General features: G+C 48.1%; 1 protein-coding gene across 2 annotated transcripts in view; it reads right to left on the reverse strand.

Annotated features, from left to right (window-relative positions):
* PTPRT (protein tyrosine phosphatase, receptor type T) overlaps nucleotides 1-25,536 on the reverse strand; it is a 585,877-nt gene that overhangs the window by 46,834 nt on the left and 513,507 nt on the right. For both annotated transcript variants that reach the window (XM_023750890.1, XM_023750889.1), the window contains exon 16: nucleotides 12,574-12,661. In XM_023750890.1, the coding sequence (XP_023606658.1) occupies nucleotides 12,574-12,661 (88 nt within the window). The remainder of the gene's footprint in view (nucleotides 1-12,573; nucleotides 12,662-25,536) is intronic.

Raw genomic sequence — 25,536 nt, forward strand, 5'->3', positions numbered from 1 at the left:
CTCCAAAGAGGGGTCTAAGGGGATATGAGAAACCACTTCAAGTGTCCAGAGCAGAAGGAATTAACGATAGAGAAGTGGTCACCTGGATGATGGACAAGTTGAAAAGCCAAATAGAAGAGGGTGAAGTAACTCAGAGGTCAGAGGTGGAGGTACTGGAGCTCTGGGGCTGGGGCACCTGTGGGGACTGCAGCTGCAGTGGCTTCTTTGGTGAAAGCTGGAGAAAAGCTGGAGCCTGTGGTTGGGACAGACGGGGAGAAATACTCCTCCCCCGGCCTCTTCCTTTCTCCCACCTTCCAATCTCCCACCGGTACATGCCATTGGCCAAACCCAGACAGAAGCCAGCTGCCCAGAGACTGAGAAATGCAACCTGCAGAGTCAGCTCTCTGTGAGCAAAAAGTGAGCGGGAGCAGGCAAGGAATGGGTCCCAGGATGAACACACAGGTCCAGGACTGGGCAGCATACCACGCCCTAGCCATTAATTCACTAACTAATTCATTAATTAAAAAACTATTCATTCAGCATCTGCCATGTGCCAGCAGGGTGCTAGGCACTGAGATATACTGGATGCCACTTTAAAAAAAATAATATATTCTTATTGATTTTAGAGAGAGGAAGGGAGAGGGTGAGACAGATAGAACATGAATGATGAGAGAATCATTGATCGGCTGCCTCCTGCACGCCACACACTGGGGATTGTGCCCATAACCCAGGCATGTGCCCTTGACCAGGAATTGAACTGTGACCTCCTGGTTCTTTGGTCGATGCTCAGCCACTGAGCCATGCTGGCCAAGCCTGGATGCTACTTTTTTACTCATCATGGGGAAGAGTTCCAGTGGAAGCCAGTAAGGGAGTAGGTGGGGGGTATAAGTCACTCCTTTGGGGGGCTGGGGGAGTGGGGTGTGAAGGAGTCTGAAGCTAACCTTTATGGAGCTAATGACAGGAACCAGAGACTTTACATACATGACCTTAATCCATCATTTATTCCCCCAAATAACTGAACAGATTATTGTAATAATACCATTCTGATGTAGTGTTATTATTCTTTCCATTTCACAGATGAAGAAACTGAGGCTCAGAGAGCTTAAGCAAGTTTCCCTTGTTACACAGTCTGTAAGTAGCAGGGCTGAGATTCTATCCCAGGCCTGTCTGACCCTGGACCCCGGTTCCGTCCACACGATGTGTAGTCCCTGGACTTTTTGCATCTCCCAGGCCCCACTCCTGGAGTCCGTGCAAGTGGTTGGTCCCCAGCCCCTGCAGTATTCTAGCCCAGAGAGGGGCACTTCCTGTGGGACACCCCACCCAGCAGGGGTCACATCGGGCCCAGCATCGAACTCTGAGCTCGGGCTGTTAAGCTTTGTCACCAGAGGCTACAAAACCTGTAAGCCTTAAAAAAGTGAAAATGCATATTGTGTTTTCACTCATTGGTCTCACTAATGACTTATCGATTCAAAAATCTCCTTTACTTACTGAGTTATGCTCCAGGGGTCTACAGCACTGGGAACAGAGATTCTGGTATAAAATGTTGAAAGGTAATTTTCTTTAATATACAGTGGAACTTAAAGTCTGAAAGCCAAAACTATTAAAAACAAAAACAAAAGGAAACAAACGTACTTCGTTCAATATTATTAAAGATGAAAGTTGCCTCTAACTGCCAGATGATGGTTGTTTGCCAACCTTCATTCATTGAGCACCTACTATGTGCAGGCTTGTTGAGGGGATTAAGAAAGTGTTATGAAAGTGATGCTCAAGCATAAGGAGTATCAAGCATAAGGGGACAGACTGTACTTAGAAGTGAAACCTCAAGATCTAAAAATAGAGAATAGAGGGCTTTGTGGAGCAATATATGAATGAGGAATTAAAAGTGAGTAAGACTGTCCAGTGGACAATGAGGAAGGTTTTGCCATCAGAGGGACCTTCAAGGGGGAAGGCAGAGCTCCTGAAAAAGCAGACATACTGTGAGCTGAGGAGTTCCTGTATTGTAAATGCAGAGTGTGAAGGGATTAGCAGTGGGAGAGGAGACGGAGGAGGTGACAGAGGGCTCGCCACGCCATACTTGGATGTAAGTAACCATTCCCTGGGGTCAGCAGGGCATCCGCGTACATTCTCTGTATTCTGAGACTGTGAAAGGCTATTTTAGTATAAAATGACCGGGATTCATTCTTACATGATCTAACTTGTGGCAAGTGGGAATGTGAGGTATGAGGATGAGGTCACATCTGGGTTCAAATCTTAGCTCCACCATTTAGTACGTCACTTGATCTCTCTTAGCCTTGGGATCCTAGCAAAATGGGGCCAATACTACATAGTTCACAGAATGCTGGGAGGATTGAAGGAGGAAATGCAGGCATGGAAAGTGAAAGGACATTAAGAGAATGAAAATACGAGCCACAGACTGAGAGAAAACACCTATAAAAGACATATCTGATCTAGGACTTGTATTCACAATATACAGAAATACTCTTAAAACTCAACAATAAGAAAACAAATAACTCAGTTAAAAATGGGCAAAACATCTGAACAGACATCTCACCCAAAAAGATATGCAGGCGAAATGTTCAACATCATATTTCATTAGGGGATTGCAAATGAAACACTGAGATACCTTCACACACGGACTAGAATGGCCCAATCCAGAACACCAACAGCACCAAATGCTGGAGAGGATGTGGAGCAACAGGAACTCCCATTCATTGCTGGTGGGAATGCAAAATGCTTACTGAGGAAGACAATTTCCTCCCACACTAAACACACTCTTACATGACCCAGCAATTGCTCTCTCTGGTATTTACACAAAGGAGCTGAAAGCTTATGTCCACACAAAACCTGCACACGAATGTTTACAGCAGCTTGATTCACAATTGCCAAAAGCAAGATGTCCTCCGATAGGTGAATGGATAGATTGTAGTATATCCACACAATGGAACAGTATTCAGTGATATCTAGAAAGGAGGCATCCAGCCATGAAAAGACATGGAGGAGCCTTAAATGCATACGGGCAAGTGAAAGTGTGAAATTCTAACCCCATGGGATTCTGGGAAAGGCACAACTATGGAGACAGTAAAAAGATCAGTGGTTGCCAGGGACTTGGAGGGAGGGAGGAACAGGTGGAGGCAGTGAAACCATTCTGCATGATACTGTAATGGTGGACACATGTCTTCACACACCAGTACACACCAAAGAACTGTACAACGCAAAGAGTGAACTCTACAAAGTATGGACTTTTGTTAGTAACAATGGATCAATATTGGCTCATCTATTGGAACAAATATATCACACCAATTCAAGATGTTATAACAGGGAAACTGGATATGGGGGGGAGGGAGGGAGGAGGCGTATGGGGGCTCCCTGTGCATTCTGCTCAATTTTTTGGTAAATCTACAAGTGCTCTAAGAAGTGTTAGGACAGTGCTGAGCAGACAGCAGGTGCTTAATAAATGGTGGTTGTTGGCTGGATGTGAGGCAGGTTGTGCGCTGATGGCAGACACTTAGCAACTTAGTGCTCCCATCTGCCCTTGGTCCCATATGTCTATTCACCTTTGTGCAGAGGCGAAGAGCTGTGTGTACTCATCAAAGGGCAGAACCCGGCCGCAGGTCCGCGGAAAGGCATTGCAAGGAGGAGCAGTGTCCTCATGGTTTATTTATTCCTTCCGGGAGATGCTAATATTATTCTGTGTCCCCTTCCTGGCCCAACTTTATATAATTAGAAGGATAAAAAATTGTGTTTATCCACACGCGCATGGAGAGAGATGGGGCAGCGGGCGGTGGGAAGGAGTTTACACAAGGTAATTTACAAGCAGCCCAGGACATTCATTATGCTCTATCTGCACTTTGCAAGCCTGAAAAGCGGCTAAATTGGTCCTCCTTGTTTGATATTCCAGACAAGGACTGAGAAGAGTTATACAGAGGAGACGCGAGCTCCTCCAGGTGAGGGGAGACGCAGGGCCTGGCTCCGGTGAGGAGGGGGATGGCAGGAACTGGCTGGTGGGGAGGAGACAACCGCTGGCAGCTGGTGGAGGGGAGGCACAACTGCAAAGACTTGGAGATCCAAAGTCGCCCCCCCCCCCACACACACACACTGCCCCCGGCTCCTCAAACACAAATCCAGAGGCACAGAAACATCATCCCTTGGGAATCGATCTATTCCTGGTAGTTTCAGGACAGAGACCCACGGTCTGTTGGCAAATGTTTAACAAACAGCTCTCTGAGGAGAAAAAGGCCCTGAGCGGCAACGGCTACCGATTTCTGTGCTATAAATACTCCGGCCATGACTGATCTCAAGCTACCAACGTGGCCTCCCCTAGCTCACAAAATTCCTGAAAATGTAACAATCTGTTCTTGCAAGCTGGCGTGAACCGGCCCCAGGACACCATGGACAGAGAAGAAAGCCTTACTACACGCACATGCCTTGTCTGATCTGAAGGTGTGGGACCCACTTCCCAGTGCAGCCTCATGCGTTGCTCCCCACACACTACTCTGGTAACCAGCCTTGTTTCAGCTGCTCAAATGCATGATGTCTGCGGACCTCAGGGCCTTTGCACAGGTAGAGGAACACCCCCAGCCCCATAAGGCTGGCAACATCTCATTCCTCAGCTCAATGTCCCTTCCGCAGGAAGTCTTCTGTGATCTCTCCTCCCCAGACCCTGAGAGCTCCCTGTACTAGTACTTTCCTTCCCAGCTCTCGAGCAGTTCTATTTCTGGGACTGATTAACCCGTGGCTCTCCTCAGGCCCTACTTAAGGAAGGGCACCCTACTTACTACCGTGTGGGCCACAGAGCAGGTGCTCAATTATTATCTGTCCAATAAACGAATTCATATTTGTGTCTGAAAGGCTGAGAACAAGAGAGGAACCGACCTCTTGCTTCCATCATTCTGTTGATTTTAGGGACCCCATGCTCTTTCCTGTACACAAGGCTAGCAGAGTGTGCCTGGATCCTGTGCTCGAATTCGTCCTCTCCCCACAGCAAACCCCTCAAACCGCCTGCAGACCCAGCCTGTCCTGTCCTAAAATTGGCAGCCGATTCTTGTGTCCAGTAGGAGAGAGGCAAGGGGTTGGGTGGCTCTGGAGGCAGACCCCAGGTCTGTCACACACTAACCGTATCACCCGGGGCAAGTTACGCACCTTCCCCGAGCCTCAGTTTACCCAATTATAACATCAGAATCACATCTACCTTAGCAGAGGTACAAGAGGAGACATATAAAAACACCTGGAGTGGTGTAAGACATCAGTATAAATGTATACATTCAGTTTTATTATTATTCTAGAACAGTGGTTTTCACAATATAGTCCCTGGATCAATAGTATCAACAACATCTGGAAACATGCTAGAAATGCAAATTCCTGAGTCGCAGCCCGGACCCGCTGAACGAGAAACTCCGAGGCGGGGCCCAGCCATCTGTGTGTTAACGAGTCCTGCAGGAGATTCTGGTCCCACTCAGGGTTGAATGCTCAGACCAATGTCCAGTTATTTAGCACAGAGGTGCCCTGGCCATTCACTTCCATTTGTCCTGGGAAAGACCAACAGTTCTTACTGGAACTGGGCCGTGAGACCAGAACCTACCTGTGTGAGGTGTGAGGTCCAGGAGTGTCTTTACCTCTGTGGAGTGAGATGTTCCAGGCACTACTCTAGAAGCCTATGGATGCTATGCCATTAGCTTCTCATTGTCACCCTGTGAGGTATATGTCATCACCCTGTTTTATGAATGAGAACCTCAGGCTCCTGGAAGTTTAACTCCAGTGAAGGCACAAGGGTGAAAGCTTTCTTGTAGAGTGCGGGGTCCCTACCCCTCCTGGAACCCCAAGACCCGTTCCTCCACACCTCTTCCAGGCCAGCTCTCACCCCAACTCTGTCCCAGCCGCTGTGTTCCCATGCACGCCCAAGGACTGGGCTCAGTTTCCTCCTTCACAGTTCTGCCTCTCAAAGCAAATCACCTCTTCCCCCCTCAGCAAAGGTAGCCCAATGAGTCACTCTTCTCAAGTCACATCCACTCAAAGAGAGGGTCACTTCCGGGGGTGGGGCTGGGAGAGACTGTTCTTGGGTACCTGACGCTCTTTCTTCCTGTCTCCTGGGCACTGAGGAGGGTAGAGAAAAGGTGCGATTTGTCAGAGGAAAGAGATTTGGCTCATTACGATGAACAGTGGAGCCGAAAAATCATTTTCCAGAAGAACTGGAAATGTTAATGCGTCCTCTCGCACGAGTGGATGGAGAGGGGGCAGAGGATTCCGCCGAGGCTGCCCAGGGAACCTCATTGAAGCGAAAGGTCTGCACATTTAGTCTTGATTGAATTACCATCATCAAGAGAGGTGGCGTGGGGAGGAGAGCGAAACAGGAACGTTTGTGCACCTCCCTTGCCCAGCAATTCTGTGGTGGCTGAGGCTGGGCAGCTCCCCCTGCAGGGCCCTCTGGGGCAGCAGCCAGACTGTTAGAGGGACAGGGCCCGTCTGATGAACTTCTTGTTTCCGCCTAAGCCGGCCAAGCCCTTACCCCATGAGGGAAACTTTCAAGAAAGAGGCTTTGTACTTGAATTCCTTCAGAAACAGAATCTGAGGCAAGGATTTGAGTGCACGGAGTTGATTTGGGAGCTGATCCCAGGAAACACCCGGAGATGGGAAGTGAGAGGGAGAAAGGAAGGAATCCAATAAGGGTGAGTCATCCAGCAGTGACCTCTGTAGGCACCTGGGCGTGGTCCTTCCAGGAACACTGGGAGAGAGTGCAGAACACAACCCTCTGCTCAGACTCGGGAGAGGGAGCTGGGGAACTTACACACTCACCCCAAGTCATCAGTTGGGGACTGATCCTGGGGACACAATATCCTGGCAGTCCTGGCCGGCCCTGCAAGCAGGCGGAGAGGCACCAGTGCAGGGTAAGCCCGCTGATGAACTGGGTGCTCAGCACTAGGGTCTGTCAGGCCCAGGCCAGCGCCACCCTCAGAGACCACAAAATAACAACAACAAACCAACAAAAGGGTCGGGAGCACTGAACGAAGCCTCCATCTTGTCACCCCAGCTCGATTCCCCAGAAACCAGCAGAGAAATCTGCTGGGATGAAAGGCTCTTGGGTCTGTTTGGACCCCAAGCTCCTCCCTGGGAGTGAGGACAGCCTCTCTGAAGAGCTGGCCCCAGGCTGCCATCTGTTCTGAGGTCGAACCTTAGCACGTTCTTCCCCTCCCCCAAAGCATGATGTGCCTCGATGCAGAGGGACCCTGGGCAGGCAGCATGAGGCGTCCAGGCAGCCCATGCCCAGAGCCCTGGTCGCGGCTGCCCTACAGACGCCCTGTGTGACCCTGCTGACCTCTGGACCATCGCTCCTTGCCTGTGAACTCAAAGGGCTGAGACTAAGTCTCGTCTAGGACTACAGTCTGCATAGCAGATTCAATATTCATTCACCTTGGCATTGAGAGATGAGACACTGAGTGTCAGAGAGGAAGTGCCCTTGTGGATGGTCATGAATGAGGTAAAGGGCGGAACTGAGACCAGCTTCCGGTCTGCCTGACCCACGTCCAATACTAGAGTCCAGCTGAGCCCAGGGGCTTGTGTTGACTTAGGAGGACATAAGCCTAGAAAACGTACTGGCACCTGGTTCTCTAGTCCGGGAGGCTGAGCTCTGTGGACAAGGTCAGAGGTTCTCAAACATGAACGGGCATCAGTGTCACCTGGAGAGCTTTGAGAAACACAGCTGGCTGGGCCTCCCCCCAGGATTTGATACAGGAGGTTTGGGTGGGGCCCAAGAACGAGCATTTCCAGGTGACGCCGGTGCTGCTGCTCTGGGGCCCACACTGTGGGAGGCACTGGATGCGGTCTGCTGATTCCTTGTCCTCTGGCTCCTGGTGGGGTTTAGCCAATGGAAAGCACAGGCAGCAGGTGGGACAAAGAGAAAGGTGTGCATCAAGGTACTTCCTCCTTCTGCTCCCTTGGTGGGTCCCCATGCACACGATCGAGTCATGCTTCTCTGGGCCCTGGTGGCCTCTCCTTGCTGAGTCCTCTGGCCTGTGCGTAGTATTAGCCCCAGGGTGCTTCACTGTTCCTGCGTCTCCCTGCACGTAGTGTGCACCTTTGTAAAAACTCACGTCATTAAGTCTCCCCAAACCCCCTTATTTGAGGGTCCCATCTGTTTCCTGGTGGGACCCTGCCTGATTCCGGAAGGGAAGCCTCATTTTGTAAAATCTGCAACCCCCAAGATCACTTCCTCTCCTGGGTGTAATTTCCTGTTCTAGAACTGCCCCATGGGGAATGCTCTGGTGTTCTTGAAATTTCCTCTTGTTCACAGTCCCGCCCAGAGCTACTTGAAAGCAAAGAGCCCTCTGTTCTGTTTTCCCCATTCATTTCCCTCCCTTTCACTTCCTTTTCATTCCCAGGCCCTGGAAACCACACAGTCTCTATTACTAACTTCTAAACAGAATCTTGTGGAAGAAAGGGCTTATTTGGCCAAGGTTTCTCTTTCATTGTTTCATTTTGCAGGCAGTGCCCTGCCCCCTTCTCTTTCCTGCTAATCTTTCCGTTCTCCTGGGCTGGGCCTTGTCCTCCACTCCAGCCCCTCTGGCTTCCCTAAGATGCTAATCACACCTGGTTTTCCTCTTGTGCCAGGAATAGTTCTAATTATCAAGCCTGGGCAGACTTTGCCTTCGGGAGGGACACCTCCAAGGGCAGGAAGACTTCCTGTTCCTCAGGCTGTTTCTCTTTACCGTTCTCATGGCAACTCCAGGACTTCTCTTTTCTTCCTCGGTTCCCTGTAGGTCTTGCACGGCTTTAAAACCCACTGGTTACTTTGGCACTGTCCCTGCTTCAGCCCTGATTGGTTGCCGAATCATGGACCCTTAAACTAGAAAGGATACTCGGGTTTATTTAAGCCCAGCCAGGTGGTGTCATGAGGTGTATGAATTCCCTCTGCCTCCGTCTGGGTTTCCCCAGAAGTAGATGTAAGATGAGGATTGCAGTGCAAGGAGTTGATATAGGAGGAGAGGGGTCACCTGGGGGGAGGGGGCAGGGAGAAGCCAGATAGAGTGAGTTTTCAAGGCCATTCCTACCGTGGGCAACTGCAGCCACCTCCCCCGGGATTCAGGAAAAGGTATGAAATACACACCTAGGTGAGGAGCTGGGCTATTTCATGGTCCAGGGGGAAACTGCCTTGTGTTTGGACAGAGCATCCTTCCCAGCTTTGGAGAAAGTCCTCAGGCAAAGAGACGAAGACATGAGGGCAGGATGAGGGCAAAGCAAGGGAGGCGGACACTTAAGGGAGGCGCTTGCTCTCAGGGTTGTGCAGGTGCAGGGTCAACGACTAAGAGGGAGGAACTTCTTTGAATGTTGCAGACTGGGTGGCTCGCCCGCCTTACCCTCATCCTGGCCCTGGATGCTGGTACTGCCAGCTGGCATCGCTGCACAGGGAGGTTGTGAGGCCGTGGGGTGTGGGTGGGACTCAGCACCTTCTGCACCCCAGTGGCAGAAGTCTAACCCCTTCGTTGTTCTCCCTGCTGCCTGGGATCCAGCCCCTGTTCTGCTCATTTAGGTTCACTGCCCTCTTCATCACTAAGAGACATTACTTGGATGTCACTCGGAGAATCATCTTGATCCCACCTTCCTCCATCCATCCTTTTGGGTGTTCTCTATTTCATTTGGGAAGCCAGAGGGAGAGACCCACGGTTCAAGGGCTGTGGGGTCTTGCGGAGAATCTGTGTTTCCCAACATTCATTCCTATTTACTGAGCACCAACTATATGGCAGTTTTGGGGACACAAGCACAAGACAGTCGTGGTCCTGCTGTCACAGAGCATCTACTTTTGTGAGGGAGTCAGGCAGTCAACTGAGAGTCATGCAAATGCCTCCAGCCACAGTGATGAGGAGAGTTAAGGAAAAGTGCTCTAGGAGTGAATACTGGGGTTGTGTGCATATTCAGAAGATCTGAAGGATTCCCCGAGGAAGTGGCGACTGAGCTAAGATCTAAAGAAAAAGTAGAATTAGTAGAAGAGAGGAGGAAAAGGCACTTTGATAGTGAGAACAAATGTTCAAGGCCCTGTGGCATAGATGATCCTGGAAAGCTCCAGGGGCTGAAGGAAGGCCAGTGTAGCTTGTAGAGGAGACCATTATGAAGAGGACACAGTGGGAAACGAGACCTGAGAGGCGGCTAAGAGACTCTGGACAAGGCGTGTTCATGAGCAAAGGGCAAAGTTTTCAGTAGGAAGATGACATGATCCAATTCAGGTCCCTCTGGCTTTTGTCAGGATCAGATAGGTAGACAGTTGGGGACAAAAATGGATATGGAGCAACCAAGAAGGAGGCCAGGCAGAGACCAGGGGAGAGCTGGTGATGGCGTGGGCAAAGGTGCTGAGAGCAGAGGGTGATCAGTGGGGTCTGGAGAGATACATAGCTTTGCGTGGCCCCTCATCCTTGGCCCCCACAGGCTTTGGCCCTGATACCTGACCCAGCCTGGGTATCCCTGTCTCTCAGGAAGGTAGGGTCTCTTGTCTGTGCACTAGTCATCTATTTTTTCTTATCTGCCCAATACCTCTGGGAGGAAAACATCCTTATACCCATTTTGCAGACAGAAGATTAAAGCTTAGAGTGATCACATAATGTCTCACAGCCTATAATTTAGTGGCCATATCTGGACTCACAATCTAATAGGGGCAACAGACATGTGACCAGGTATTTTAGGACTTGGTCCTCGAGCAGAGGATGGTTGGAGTGAGCAGCCATGTGTGCCCCAAATGGGAGCCCCCTGGGAGCAGAGGCCCAGGGTCCCACAGGGCCTGGCTCATAGGATGCCCAGACATCATAGGTCGCAACACACATTTCCTGATTGTTTGAATATCTCTTTCCAATGCTTCGCCTGCAAGAAATCTTGCTGTCTGCATTACTATCATCCAACAGACAAATTACAAATGTTTTTGATTAGTTCTGCCATTCATAGCCCATTCCTAAATCAGCACAGGAAACAGCTAAGCTGAAACTTCTGCCTCCATCTTCCTCAACAAGCTGCCTGTATCTTACGCTTTTCTCCCTCCAAGCTTTTTCTTAGGCAATGTCTAGACAGTTAACAAAACACTGAGCTGTGCTAGAAATAATCTGTTCTTCACGATCTTTTTTTTCTTTTTCTGTTTGGATGAGCTGGGTTACTCTAAGAGCTGGGACCAAGGAATGCTATGCACCTTGGTGAGATGTCAAAGGTCCAGGTTGGCTACACCGTGGCAGACAAAGGCTGCTGCAGACTTCTGTTCTAATGAGAATATGTACTCAGCATTTTGCACAAGGTAACTTTGTCCTCTCTGTACCTGTTGCGTGGAAGGCTGCACACACCAATGTTTGACAGTGACCATACTTGTGTGTGACCTGATATTTAGTTATATGGAAGCCTGTCTCTCTCCCTCTTCTCTAGGAACTCCACCATGTACCGTCACACACAAGTATTGTTACTGACTTTGTTCAGGCCTCACCATCCCTTGCTGGGACCAGTGCAGTCGCCTCTTGACTGCTCCCTCTGTTTCCTGCCTCTCCCAATCTAATCTACCCTCCCAATCATCTACCCGATAGATCTTTCCAAAATGGACATCTGATCATGCCTCCCTCCCCAACTGGCTTATTCCATGAGCCACATGGGTAGTCAGTGAATTCTGGTTAAAATGTGGTGGGATGATACATCCACCACACTGCTTATCCATCCACACTGCTTATCCGTGACTCTGAGAAATTAACTCCATGCTATGAGGAGGAGGATGTTGGGCACTAAGGCCAAGGGTCCCATGTACCTTCTTTCAATGACCCTATCTCTGTTATTATCATCATTTTGAAGGTGAGGAAGTGAAGCTCGGAGAGGCCAGGAAACCTGCTCCGGGTCCCAGAGCCGGGACAGAAGCCAGGCAGTTTTTTTCTGCAGAGGCTCCAACCACTCTGCACCACATCCCGTCAGGGCTGCCTAGAGCTCATTGCCAAGCAAAGCAATGTCCTTCCATGCCTCCCTGAGCTCCACACAAAACATGCCTGCCCCCTGCAGGCTCAGTGCCAAGAAATGCCTGTGCCAATGCAGCCCTGAGCAGCAGGCACTCACCTTAGAGCCTCTGCCCCACTGGCGGTGGGGTCTGGCAGAAGTCATGATGCCCTAAGCTCAGAGCTTCTGGCTCCTTCCGGGCATCAAGCCTTGCTTGGGACTCTGCCTTCTGAGAGGAGCACTATTCTCTCACCTGGGTGTCCTCAGTCCCTCCCTCACGGGCTGGATCTTGCTAGTACCCCGAGTGACTTATAAGGTGGTACTCTGCACTAGAAGAACTGCTGGGAACAGGAAGGATTCCTTTGCCTGGGCTTCCTTCCCAACCTGAGCAATTCTTGAGCAATGGGCAATGCCAGGCCAGACGCAGCTTCCAGAGGCTTCCTGGATCTACTCTGCTTGGATCCAGCTTCCCACCTGCCTCCTGGGCCTGAGGTCAGCCATGCTCTGTCACCCAGGCTGAAATACAGCTCCCAGCTTGGCATGTTGACCCAAAGCTGGAAACACCAAGGATAACTTGACAACAAACTCTAGGTAAATAACAGTAATGGTTTGGTTTCCTCTGTGTCCCCAAAGCCTGGGACCTCCCAGAAGGGCACTTACAGGATATGATGTTTCCATATCGGTTCTTATTGCGATTTTCATCCTCCTTGGCTGTGTCCCATGAAGCAGTCTGCCCCTCTGGTAAGGCCTACAAAGGAAGGACAGAGTGGTTAGGATGGCCAGAGATAGAAGCACTATGCAGGTGAAGATGAACCAGTGGGGAAATAGCACCGCTGTAGTGGGTCACTCAGCATAAAAGGCTGTGTGGTGGTGGGTGGGGCCTGGGAAGAACATAGACTGGGCCTCTCCATGGCCTTATTTACTCCTTCATTGGCTCAAATGCTATTGAGGTCTTCTGTGTGCTATGAGCCCAAATCTGGTCCAGGAGGGGAGTCATTCATTCATTCATTCATTCGACAGATATTTATTGTGTCCCTAATATGTGTTTGGCACTGTTCTATGTACTTGGGACACAGAGAAATAAACTAAGTGTCCCTTGAGCTTCCAGTCCACTGGGAGGTGTAGCAAATGAACCAGAAAACATGTAAGTTTAGATGGTGGAAAATGTTATGAAGAAAATGAAGCTTAGGGAAGGGATAGTATAGAGGATGAGGATTGTTTCAGATTACACAGTCTGGGAGGGCTTCTCTGAGAAGGTAACATCTAAGCTATGATGTGAAAAGCCACTCATACCAAGAAATGTAGGAAGCACTTTCTAGGCAGAGGGAACAGTAGATGCAAAGGTGCGAACAGTGGGGTCTGGAGAGATACATAGTTTTGCGTGGCCCCTCATCCAAGGACTACAATCAAGGATGAGGCAGGGAGAGCAGTGACAGAAGCACAGGAGAGGCTGGGAGAGTTAGGATTAGAGGGGGCACTGCGGTCACTGGTAACCAGCTGGGTGTTACTCTAAGTGTAATGGGAAACCATCAGAGGGTTTTGAGCAGGGGAGTTACCGGATATGATTTATGTTTTACAAAGTACATTCTGGCTCACATATGAAATACACGCTCAGGGAGATCAATTAAGAAGTTGTTGCAATAGTCCAGGTAAGAGATGATGGTACCTTGGGCCCTTGTACCAGGATGGCGGCAGTGGATGTGGTTCAGGAGCAGACTCACTGCTTTTGCAAGAAACAAGGATCTGAATATGAGACTCTATTTGGGAGGCAATCCCAATCTGAATATGAGAAGAGTCTGGGAAGTGAGCCAATCAAGGGAAGAAAGTCAACATAGGGTACATCAATGAACAGGTTACCACTGTGTGTGCCTGGGGCTTAATGCCACGGGCCCATTTCATTCTCCTAGCAGAGGGAGAAGGGAGTTGGGGTGTTTATCCACCAATTTCCATCTATCATTGTTGAGGACGACTCTTAGAAACTCCCTTAACGCTCTCTGTGCTCCGTAGGCAGGGTGTGCACATTCTTTTGTGCTGAGGAAGTCCTCAGGCAAAAAGTCACAGGTGCTTCCAGGAGGCAGGCACTGGGGACACTGTGTGGAGGGGATATGGGCAGGTCACCAACATATCCACTGATGATGTGGACTTGAAGGAGAGAGGGATGAAGGCTGAGGCCCAGACTGTTGGCTCGGAGAACTGAGTGGAGAGCCATGACAGTCACTGAGATAGAGAAGAAATAGCTAGGGAGAAACAGGATTGGGAGGCAAGAAATAAGTGTGTTTTGGGTACATAAAGGGCTTAGAACAGTGCCTAGCCCTTGCTGAATACTATGTGCTTCTTAACATGTTCAAAACAATAAGAACAACAGTAGCGGCGGTGGCCACCTTTGAGATGACTATTCCACATCCAAGCGAAGATGTTGAGTAGGAAGTTGGACAAAGAGGTCAGAGTTTGGGGGAGGAAAGAGATGGGAGTCATCAGTTTAAGAGTAGAAAGACAAGTAATCGACCATATGGAATGACTGAACAGAGTTATGAGCCAAGTGTTATGGAAACACAGGAAGGGTATAGTTCAATGATGGCGAACCTATGACACGCATGTCAGAGGTGACACACAAACTCATTTTTTTTTGGTTTATTTTTCTTTGTTAAATGGCATTTAAATATATAAAATAAATATCAAAATATAAGTCTTTGTTTTACTATGGTTGCAAATATCAAAAAATTTCTATATGTGACACAGCACCAGAGTTAAGTTAGGGTTTCTCAAAATGCTGACACGCCAAGCTCAAAAGGTTCACCATCACTGGTATAGTTAATTATCTCAAAAAGAAGGAATCTGGGCATTTAAGGGAGCAGGGACAGCTTTAGCGAAGCTACAGAAGCATGAAGGTTGGGCAACACTTGGACTAGTGTTCCCACCCCCTGCTTGTGGCCCTTGCACTGCTTCTGGGATGGAATTTGCAGTATCTTCAGTCTACACAGGTCCTTGTTAGTAATGCAGGGCAAAGGAGCACCCACACACCTCAATACACCAGCCTTGCCTTTGCCTATCTATTCCTTGCTAGGTCCATCCCGAGCAAGGAGGAATCTGTATCCTGCTTGGTCAGAAATTCAGCCATTCAGCAGGCCATGTTTGACAGATAGGCAGGACCACTGACTATAAAAAGCCCAGCCCATGCATGATGCCCCCTTTCTTGCTTCTAGTCTCCCATGTGTTAAGCCAGCTTGGCTGGGTCATTTTTAGAGCAGAGGTGGGCAATTTTTTTCTATAATGGGCCAGATAGTACACGGCTTGGGTTCTGTTGTAATTACTCCTACTCAACTCCACTGTCATAGAGTAAAAGCACTTGCAGACAAAGTGCAAACAAATGGGCATGGCTTCATTCCAATAAAACTATATTCACAAACACAGGTGTTGGATTTAGCCTATGGCTGTCATTTGCTGACTTTTGTGCTAGTTCAGCGGTTCTCAACCTGTGGGTCATGACCCCTTTGGGGGTCGAACGACCCTTTCACAGGGGTCGCCTAAGACCATCGGAAAAACACATATATAATTACATATTGTTTTTGTGATTAATCACTATGCTTTAATTATGTTCAATTTGTAACAATGAAATTGGGGGTCACCACAACATGAGGAACTGTATTAAGGGGTCGCGGCATTAGGAAGGTTGAGAACCACTGCTCTAGAGGATGACCATGATCCTCAACTATGCAGCAGTTGGGTAGGTAGAATCGATGCCCATTCCAGATGGAATGGAGATGAGGTGGGAGGTTTCTGCCTGGGCTTCCTGAGCTAAGTTGTGTTCTCTAATTTAGCTTCCCCAGGGTTTTAGGTTGGGGTAATAGAGTGCCTTCCCAGCTATCAGGGGATCACCACTTTGTTGTGTGTCTGAAACCTTTAGACAGACATCCTGGGGGAGAAGTAAACTAGCAGTGTAGCTCTGGGCACCAATCTCTGCCTTAGATCCGAGTATGAGAAAAGTGCCATGGAGATAGTAACATGCTTATTTTACTGATGGAGGGCTTGCCTCCCCTGCCCTCTTCCTCTCCCTCATCCTCTTTTTGCTCCTCACTAGAGGGGACCACCACCCTGCATCCCTCTTGTCATCAGCACAGGCCATCTCTAGACTGCAAATGGCTCTTGCTTTTGCACGGAACTCTTAGAACCCAGATTCTAGGCCTTGGTCTCATCCTCCCACCGTAGCCTGGTGGCAACATCTGTTTCAGGCAACTTGCCAGGTCAACTTAGTATTCCTGGCTCTCTGCAAGGGTGTGGCAGGCTGTTCTCAGTGGCAGCACTGAACTTCTCAATGTTTCAGCTTATATTCTGGTGGTGATTTCCTATCTGAAACCCTCTGTGATAAAAGCCAACTGTAAACCCAAGGATACCCACCAAAGTGGCATGAAGACAAGAAGCGGACACTCCGAATGTTTACACACTAATTTTCTGGGGAAAATACCTGTTGGGTACCTACTATGTGCCAGGGTTCGGGTTACAGTTCACGTAAGGTTTTGTTATGCCTACACAGTAACATAATCTGGGGGAGCTTTAAAATTCCCAAAGCCATGGCCCTAGCCCAGACCAATGAAATCAGACTCTGGGGATGAGACGCGAGCATTGGTTATGTTTAAAGCTCATGGGTGAGTCTAATGTGCAGCCATGATTCTTGCAAAAAGTGAATTTACCTGGAGAAATACTTTCCCATGGGTCTCCTCACTGGCTTCTCTTGCTTTGGATCTGTCCCCTCCAATCCACTCTCCACTGTAATCAGAGAGATCTTTCTAAAATGTGAATAGGACCCAGTTACTCCCCGTGCCATGGTCTTCAGGGTAAGTTCCAAAGTCTTTAATCTAAGGTCCTTAATGACTTCACCCTGCATCGCCTCTGCAGCCTCAGTGCTTGCCCTTATATTAATATTCCAATGATAAGGAACGAAATGCAACACTGTAGACAATTTCAGGTGTTTCAAACTTCTGAGACTGACTTTACACATGTTGTTCCCTCTGCCTGAAATTCTCTTCCACCCGAGTCTACCTGGTAAACTTCTACATATCCTTCAAAACCCAGTTCAAGCATCTTCTCCTTTTTGAAACTTTCCCCATTCACCCTCCCACCACCCCACTGCATCCCCAACAACTTAGTCACTTTTTCTATTATTAGAGGGACTCTTCTACATCTAATAATTTGAATGTATTGTCTCCCAACTTGGTGATGGATTACTCCAGGGAAAGAATAGCATCTGTAACTCCAGAACCCAAGACTGGCTCTGTACTCCATATGTGCTTGAATCACCCCTTTTGAATAAATTAATGAATGGGTAGGTGGGTGGAACAATGAGTGGGTAAGGTGGCTCCTGTGCATGCAGAAGGCAGAGATCCTGGAATCTCAGAGGGGCAAGTGACTGGAAATCATCTGGTTGTGTTTCTATCCACAGTTGCCTTCTAGGCAGCTGATAAGCTGATCTATAGCATCTGCTACTTGGATACCCTTAGCAATGGGCAGCTCACTACCCAATAAAGCTTCCTGTCTCGCTTTTGGATGGACCCACTGGACAGTGTTTTGTTTATTCTGACCTTTGCCCTGCTCCCTGGGCACCCCCCTCCCGAATAAGCAAGTACCCTCTGTACCGCGACACTGCAGGGATTTGATAAATGTCCCTGTCCACCCCTGGAGTCCTTGAATGACACGCAGTTGGATGTCTTCTCAGCATCCGACCATGCTTTTCAGGATGCACCCAGCATGCGGATCGCTTTTGAAAAATCTCAAACTAAACAAAACACCTGTGATAAAGGGCGCTTCTCTGTGGGAAACCATGCAGGACCCTGCCACAGGCCTGGGGGACCCTGCCTCCCCCTGGCAGGGCTGAAGAACAATTTGGAGCTTGGGGGCCAGGAGGATGGTGACAAAGGCAGAAGAGGCAAGGCCGAAGGGAGCCGCCCACCCAGGAGTGAGCTGTAAGGATCCCCTAATTGGCATACTTTGATCACACATCCACTTCCCTTTTTAGGGAGCTGCAATCTAATAGGGGATAATCTCTTGAAAGAAAAAAAAATACGAGGGGGTAAAAGTATGAGAGAGAGACTCATCTCCATCTTCAAAGCAAGCCAGCGAGGGCATTATTTTTACATCAGTGGCTGGTTACAGTAGATTGACCAGGGAATTGTGGCAGTCATTAGGAGCTAATCACATTCTTTTGAAACCAAAATTGCCATCTCATTATCTCCATCCATTATCAGTCTCTGCTTTCCTTTTCCCATTCTCTTCTCCTTAGAGGACTGAGCTCTATTTTCACACTCTTGTCTGTGAAAATCTTTCCTACTCTTCAACAGCACTGCTTCTCTAAGATGATCTCTCTCTCTCTCTCTCTTTTTTTTAGACCTAAAAGATGCATGTAGGGATGTCTATTCACAGAATCCTCGAAAGTCAGATCTGTAAGGATCTGATGAAAAAAATTATTACCTCATTTTACAGATCAATAAAATGATGTCCAGACAGGAAATGACTCGCTGAATAATATGCACTGAATGGGTCTGCTCTCCTCCCTCCCTCCCTCCCTCCCTTCCTTCCACAGTGACTATCCAGGTGCTGGGCACCGTGCCGGGTCCTAGAAATAACAGCAATGGACATGGCAGGCGATCTCATGAATTTTATGTTTTAGTTGTGGGAAGGTGCAGATGATAAACAAACGCACAAGGCAATTGTTTCTAGTAAGTGCTGTGAAGACAATTAACAGGGTGCTGAGATAGATTGTGATTTGGGACAATGGGCTACTTCAGATGGGGTCAAGAGAGCAGGACTGTTTGAGAGAAGACATATGAGAAGGAGAAGAGCAGCCCCTGGCTCCTGGGGGCTGGCACAGCACTCACAGCTGGACCCTGGTGCCCTCCGGTTGAACACAGACAATTTCACAGGATGCCAGCATCAGACATGGCTACTCCGAGATCAAGATGGAGCAGACCCAAACCTGGCCACTCTGCAGTCATATACAAACACAGACAAAAATATGAACATTGCCCATGCCAAAAATAAATGACCAAACATCTACTCTGGCTAATATGAGTGACTGCTTTTTCTTTGATATTTACAGCTATAGCCTCAATCTTATGTTCCCTTCTTACAGTTAAGATTTACTAAAATACCCAATCATTCCTCTCCCTACCACTGTCCAGTTGGGAACAAAGCCCTAAGTCACCTAACACAGCTCACCCACATTCTATGAGTCCCTTCAAACATCCTCTGCCCAAGCTGTCCCTTAGTTCCTAACCAGCTTGTTCAACTCCAAGTGTGTTCCCATGGTCTCCATTGACACACTTGAGCTGAAAATTAAGTGCTGAGCAGAAGCTGGGAGAAGAACGTGCCAGGCTGAGGGACGGTGAGTGCCGAGGCCCTGAGATGGGAAGAGCTTGGTGTGTCCTAGAACTTGAGGAGAGGCTCTCCAGAGCAGAGAGAATGAGAGCAAGAGAGCGACATAATGTGAATGGGGAGGGGTGGTGCTCAATTGAGATCTTGTGGACCCCAGGTAAGAATGGGAGTTTAATTCTAAGTCAATGAGAATGCTTTGAACATTTTTAAAGCTGGGAAGGCCAGTCCAGCATCATGACAAGTGGCTAACAGCATTTGTCTCTTTTTTAAAGATTTTTTAAATTAATTTCATAGAGGAAGGGGGAGGGGGAGAGAGAGACAGAAACATCAATAATGAGAGAGAATCATTGATCAGCTACCTCCTGCATGTGCCCTGACCGGAAATTGAACCATGGCCTCCTGGTTCATAGGTTGACGCTCAACTACTGAGCCATACCGGCTGGGCAGCACTTGTCTCTTGAACCCTTCCTTCATCCTTGCTGACAGGCTTCATAGACTCTAGGATAAAATTGTCATCTGGTTCCTGCCCCAGACTAACTCTTCCTATGGTTGCAACCCACACATCCACACATCCATCCATCATCCATCCATCCATCCATCCACCCACCCACCCACCCACCCTCCCAACCACAGAGCTGTACCCCCAGGAGGCAGTGTGGGCTCAGACCACATGACCACAGTCACAGGCTTCTTATGTCCTGTTGTGCTGAGTCAGCCCATAGGACTGTGCGACCTGCCCCAGTTTCCCCACTTACTACTTTAACTTCCAACTAGAACTGAGAATTGTCCCTGGTGCCTCCTTGGCTGGTTCCTTCTCCCCCCGTTGATTTGGCCCTGCGGAGATACAGGGTCCTTTCTGAAGCTTGCCACCCTTCTTTGGATGCTCTTCTTTGCACTTAAGCCTCTTGGAGTTATTCCCCAAACAGTGAGATGTCTTGATAGAACAGAGCTTCTAAGAGCAGCTCACCTCCAATCCAAGACTGAGAACATTCCTGGTCCATTTAATTCACCTGTTCATCCGCTCTCCTCAGCAGATTCTGTCAGCTATGATGCCCCCCTCATTCCCTTTGGCTTGACTGTATCCCTGGAGATAATTGGAAGTGATATGCCTTGAGGTGAAGCAAAACCAGGCCTGGGGGATGCTGACCCAGCAGTTCCTGGCTGATGCTTCAGAGCACAGCCAAGGGCCTGCTTCCTCCATGACCAGTCCTGGTGGCCAGGATTTTCCTGCGCCCCTGCCCACAACTGTACTCTCCTGGGCAGGGAAGATTTCAGTCTTCACCAAGGAGGTGCCATTTTTACCTTGGCCTTTCATTCATTTATCTTGTCCAGAAATACCTCTTAATACCTCTTGTCCACTAACTATATGAGGTAGGGAGAACGTGGAGCTTTGCCAAAGACAGACAGAGTATCATTTTTTCTGCAAATCATCTCACCACTCCAAGTCTCTGTTAATTTTCCCGACAATGACATCAATAATATGCCTTTCAGTTTAGGGTTGGGGGAAGGGTTTGACTATGAAGGGATAGCACAGGGGGAGGGAGGGAGATTTTTGCTGATGGAACTCTCATGTATTCTGATCCTGTTGGTGTTTGCATGACTATAATTTGTGAAAATGCATAGATCTGTACACTTCCCTCCCCAAAATGAATTTACACTATGTAAATGAAAAACATAATATGCCTCACGCAGTTCTGTGATGACCAGTGATTATTGAGAGAATGCCTCCAGGCACCCAGCACAAGGCCTGTTCCATAGTAGGTGTTCCGAAGCTCTCCCATCCCACTCTTTCCCAAGAATATGCTATTGGGCCCCCCTGGCTCACTCCTAAAATTCACTCTCTGCCTCTCTTTGATGAGAAACAGCCAGTTTACTGTCACAAGACCAAAGATGGGGACTCCTGGCAACATCCCTACTGTTTTGTCTTGGACCCAAGGATTCCTAAAATGTAGGACCCTATGATTTCACTCATGTGTAGGAAAGCAACAAATGAACAACAGGAAAAGTAAACAAATAAAAACTCACAGGCATAGACAACAGTATGCTGGTTACCAGTAAGAAGGGGACTAGTCAAAGGGGTCAAATACATGGTGATAAAAGAAGATTTAACTTTGGGTGGTGGGCACACAATGCAATATATAGATGATGTATCATAGAATTGTACACTTGAAACCTATATAATCTCATTAACCAATGTCACCCCAACAGATTTAATTAAAAATAAATAAAACTGGTACCATTCTGGGGAAACTGGGACAAGTTGCTTACTTTAGGTGCAGGTAGGACAAAGTATGCAGGGAGTGAGAAAGTTTTATAAGCTCTTGGAAGCCTACGGTCTGGTCGCCATTGTGGTCCCTGGGTTTAGTGAACGCCCATGTTTCCCGGCGTCCGTGGCTAGCTGGGGGATGGCTGCAGGTTGTGTACAGAGCACCATGTCACAGGGAGAACCATGGCCTGGTAGACATGGGAGATTTCTGTATAGTATATTAGGAACATATTCTGGAAGGTGATAGTCCATTATCCTGAGACAGGTGTACCTTTTGCTGTTTCACTCTAAGGTGCTGTATGAGTTAGTGGTGGCCCTGGCAGAGGCCGAGCTTTCAACAAATGCCTCCTTCTGTGCTGAAAGCACATGCCTCGGGGATTATAAATGTGGACAGAGAAGACAGGAAAGGATGACTGATGACGTCTACTCAGAGTGGCATCAGGAGAGCAAACACTGTTGTGCACCATGTCACTAAGCAGAAGGTAATTTATGAGCCCTGCTGGGGAAGCGAAGCGGAAAACCAGATCCCAGCAAGACCGACAGGAGCTTTATCGGGACAGGATGGCGAAATGTGCGTCTGCATGTTGAGTCACAAGACCTCCTTTAAAAGGCCCCACGAAAAGCTACACAATTTTAAATGACAAATTTTAGGCCCCTGGTTCCCAGAGTTTGGTAGGGATCCAAATTTCCCATGGAATTTTGTAAAACGCACAGGCCTGGGTCCTGTTCCATGTCAGCGAGCTCGTGTCTTAATGTTCTTTACGAATGTTCTAGCTGACTCTGACACGCAGGACTCACAGGTCTAGAAAGCATTTTAACTAGCATTCTGTTTTATAATTACACAGCGTGGTAAAACCATGATCTTCCTTTAAAGTAGGGTCTTTATTTTCTTTATTTAGCGTTCTAACTACCTCAAATGCCCCAAACAGTGCAAGGCACGAAGTAGGTACTCAATAAGTATTTCTGACCAAATGGAGTAGATGCCTATACTATCAGGCTTCAGAAGTCCATGCTCTGTAGTCAGACCTTTCCCAGAAGATGAAATGTGGACCCAGAGATGGAAGAGTCTGGTCCAAGACCATCCAGCATGCAGGAGCAGACTGAGACCTAGGTCTGGACTCTCAGCCAAGAGCTTTTTCTGTGGTTCTGCCTGAAAACTGCTCACTTGGTTGGGAAGGGTTCCTATAGTAAACACAGAAAATATTGTCTCCTGGGTTACAAATAGAATTAAGTGGAAAAAATAACAATAAACTCAAAGGAAAAGAGTAAGTTAATAGAGCTCTTTCCTGTTGGAAAAATTTTCAGGTCTGAAACCTCTTGAGTTACTGATGTCTTTTGGCTCCCCCCTGGAAATGGCCCATTCCCCACTTACTGTAATCCATTGGGAATGGAGTGAAATGAGCAGGTGGAGTCCAAGATTTCCTATTTGGGTCATTATGAGTTCCCAGAGCTAGAGAACAACCACAGTCTTCCCTTTCATGATTTGGGCATCTGCTACAGATTCCCCCTGTCTCTATCCAGAATCACTCTCCTCTGGATGGAGAAGCTGGAAGAGTCTTCCAACAGTGATGGCGAACCTTTTGAGCTCGGTGTGTCAGCATTTTGAAAAACCCTAACTTAACTCTGGTGCCGTGTCACATATAGAAATTTTTATATTTGCAACCATAGTAAAACAAAGACTTATATTTTTGATATTTATTTTATATATTTAAATGCCATTTAACAAAGAAAAATCAACCAAAAAAATGAATTCGCATGTCACCTCTGACACGCGTGTCATAGGTTCGCTATCACTGGTCTATAAGGACTCTGTTACCAACCGAGGAGAGAAAAAGCTGTGGGGGAAGCAGAAGGTCTACTCTGCCTGTGTTTAGGTGGCTCTGATCAGAGAAGAGGGCAACTGGGGCGACCTGAAGCATCCATCACAATGGTTACACCCCAGCCAGAGGCTGCCTGCCCACCACCATCCACAGAAGACAATGAGAAAGATGGCAACACCGGCCTCTCCCCACAAAACCATGCACATGGTGACCGCCCTGAGCTGGAAAACAAACTAACGCTTGCTCTTGATTAGGCTGCATCTCACTCCACACAGCTGTTCCTGGCTGCTTAAATAGTCTTAATGGAGCTATAATAAATAGATACCTTCTGGTCACCCTACTGGACTTGTTCCATTCATTAGAATGACAGACTGCCTGGACTGGACTGGTATTATTAACAGCTTCCCTTCCTTCTCTCCATTATTCCTTCTCTCCATTACAGTCACCTCTTCCTGTTGACCCCCATCTTCCCCAAACCCTCTATTCTTCTGATCATGATGATGGCTGGGGTTACAGGGCTCACAGACAGCCCCACTCTCCAGCTAAGTTCTCTGGGCATTTGCTGGCATGCTTTGTTTTGTTTTGTTTTGGGGAAGGTGAGAGGATATGGGCAGGAGAAATAGGGTGGGGAGGAGGGAAGACTCTGCAGCCCACAATCAAATGCAGAAGCCCTTTGACTTTCCTGTGGCTGTGTGCCATTAGCAGGTCCCCACACCCCTCCATGGGCATCAGATGTGACCAGCAGCAAGTACAGCTGGTGAGGTGATGGGTCTTGGGCATAAGCAGGGCATGCACTAGGGACTCTGTGGATCTTTCTAGACCAGTGTCTCTCAACTTTATAGTCATCTGGAGAACATAGAAAATGGAGATCTCTGGATCCCACCCCCAGGGAATCTGATTTAATTGGTAGAAAGATAGCCTGGATATTGGTGTTGTAAAAACTTCCCCAGGTAATTCTAACACGCAGCCAAGATTAAATACTTCTAAGACTCAAATCTGCATGGCGGGTGCAATTAATTTGCATTAGGCCTCCTTGAGTTCTTAGCAACTCAAGGCCCCTGGTCAATCATGGTTGCTAGGACCCCAGACACCTTAGTAGACATGAAAATAGATAGTTGGGCATATGAGTTTAGAAATTTGGGGAAAAAGCTGGGCTGGAGAGAAAACTTTGGTAGTAGCCCCAGTGAGCAGGGTCCAGTAGGACTATCAGTAGGAGGAGAGCCAGCTGGCTTGCACATTAGTGCCTACATAGAGTCTCAAAATATCCTGGACAGAAGTGCTCTTTGGACCATTTTGACCAACCCCCTCACCCTCATTGCATAAGTATGTAAATGGAGGCTCAGAGAGAGGGAGCGACCTGCCCATGGTCACCCATACACTTAATGAAAGAGACAGGATTTGAATTCAGGCATTTTGACTATCAATTCAGGATGATTCATACATAACTTCAAGTGGTTGAACTTAAAATATATATATATCAAGAGACTCAAGTTTTCAGGCCAAAGACAATGAGCTGATTTTATGGCTCTACATGAGAGAATGCGTGTGGGTTTGTGTGGGCTCCGGGCCAAGTCTCCTGTTTCAGGCAATCCCACCTTTTCCCCGAATCACTGTCCCAGCCACCTACCTATCTCTGCTCTCCCTGCTCAGATTAAGTTACATCTAAAACACAAATCCAGCTTTAAAACCCTGCTCCCTTCAATTTATCCCACGGTCCCTGGAATAAAATCCAAATTCCTTAGCCTGACAAATATCCCCTTGTCCCCACGCCATGCCTCCTCTACTGACAATTTCAGTCCCATCTCCCTCCATGTTTCCTCCCCTGGTTCATATGTACCAAACCGCTCCCAGTTCTGGTAACTCAACCTACTGTGCATAACTCCATGCCATCGCTTGTCTGTCCTAGTCCTTCCCTGCTTTTATTTGGTTATTCCTACTTCTCCAGCTTTTGTTCAGGCTTTATGTTTCCTAGAAAGCCACCGGCCACCCACCTTGAGGCTAGGCTTACTGCCTCCCATCCCCATGGGCATACCTCTATCATGACATTGTGCCAATGAGATTGTGAAATGATCAGTTCATATGCCTGTCTGTAAAAACAGGCTCCAAGTTCCTCAGAACGCAAGGGCTCCATGTTATCTCCTCAGTTCCCACAACCTAGTACAATGTCTGGTT

Source organism: Myotis lucifugus, unplaced genomic scaffold, assembly GCF_000147115.1.
Source record: "Myotis lucifugus unplaced genomic scaffold, Myoluc2.0 scaffold_16, whole genome shotgun sequence".
Lineage (NCBI taxonomy): Eukaryota > Metazoa > Chordata > Mammalia > Chiroptera > Vespertilionidae > Myotis > Myotis lucifugus.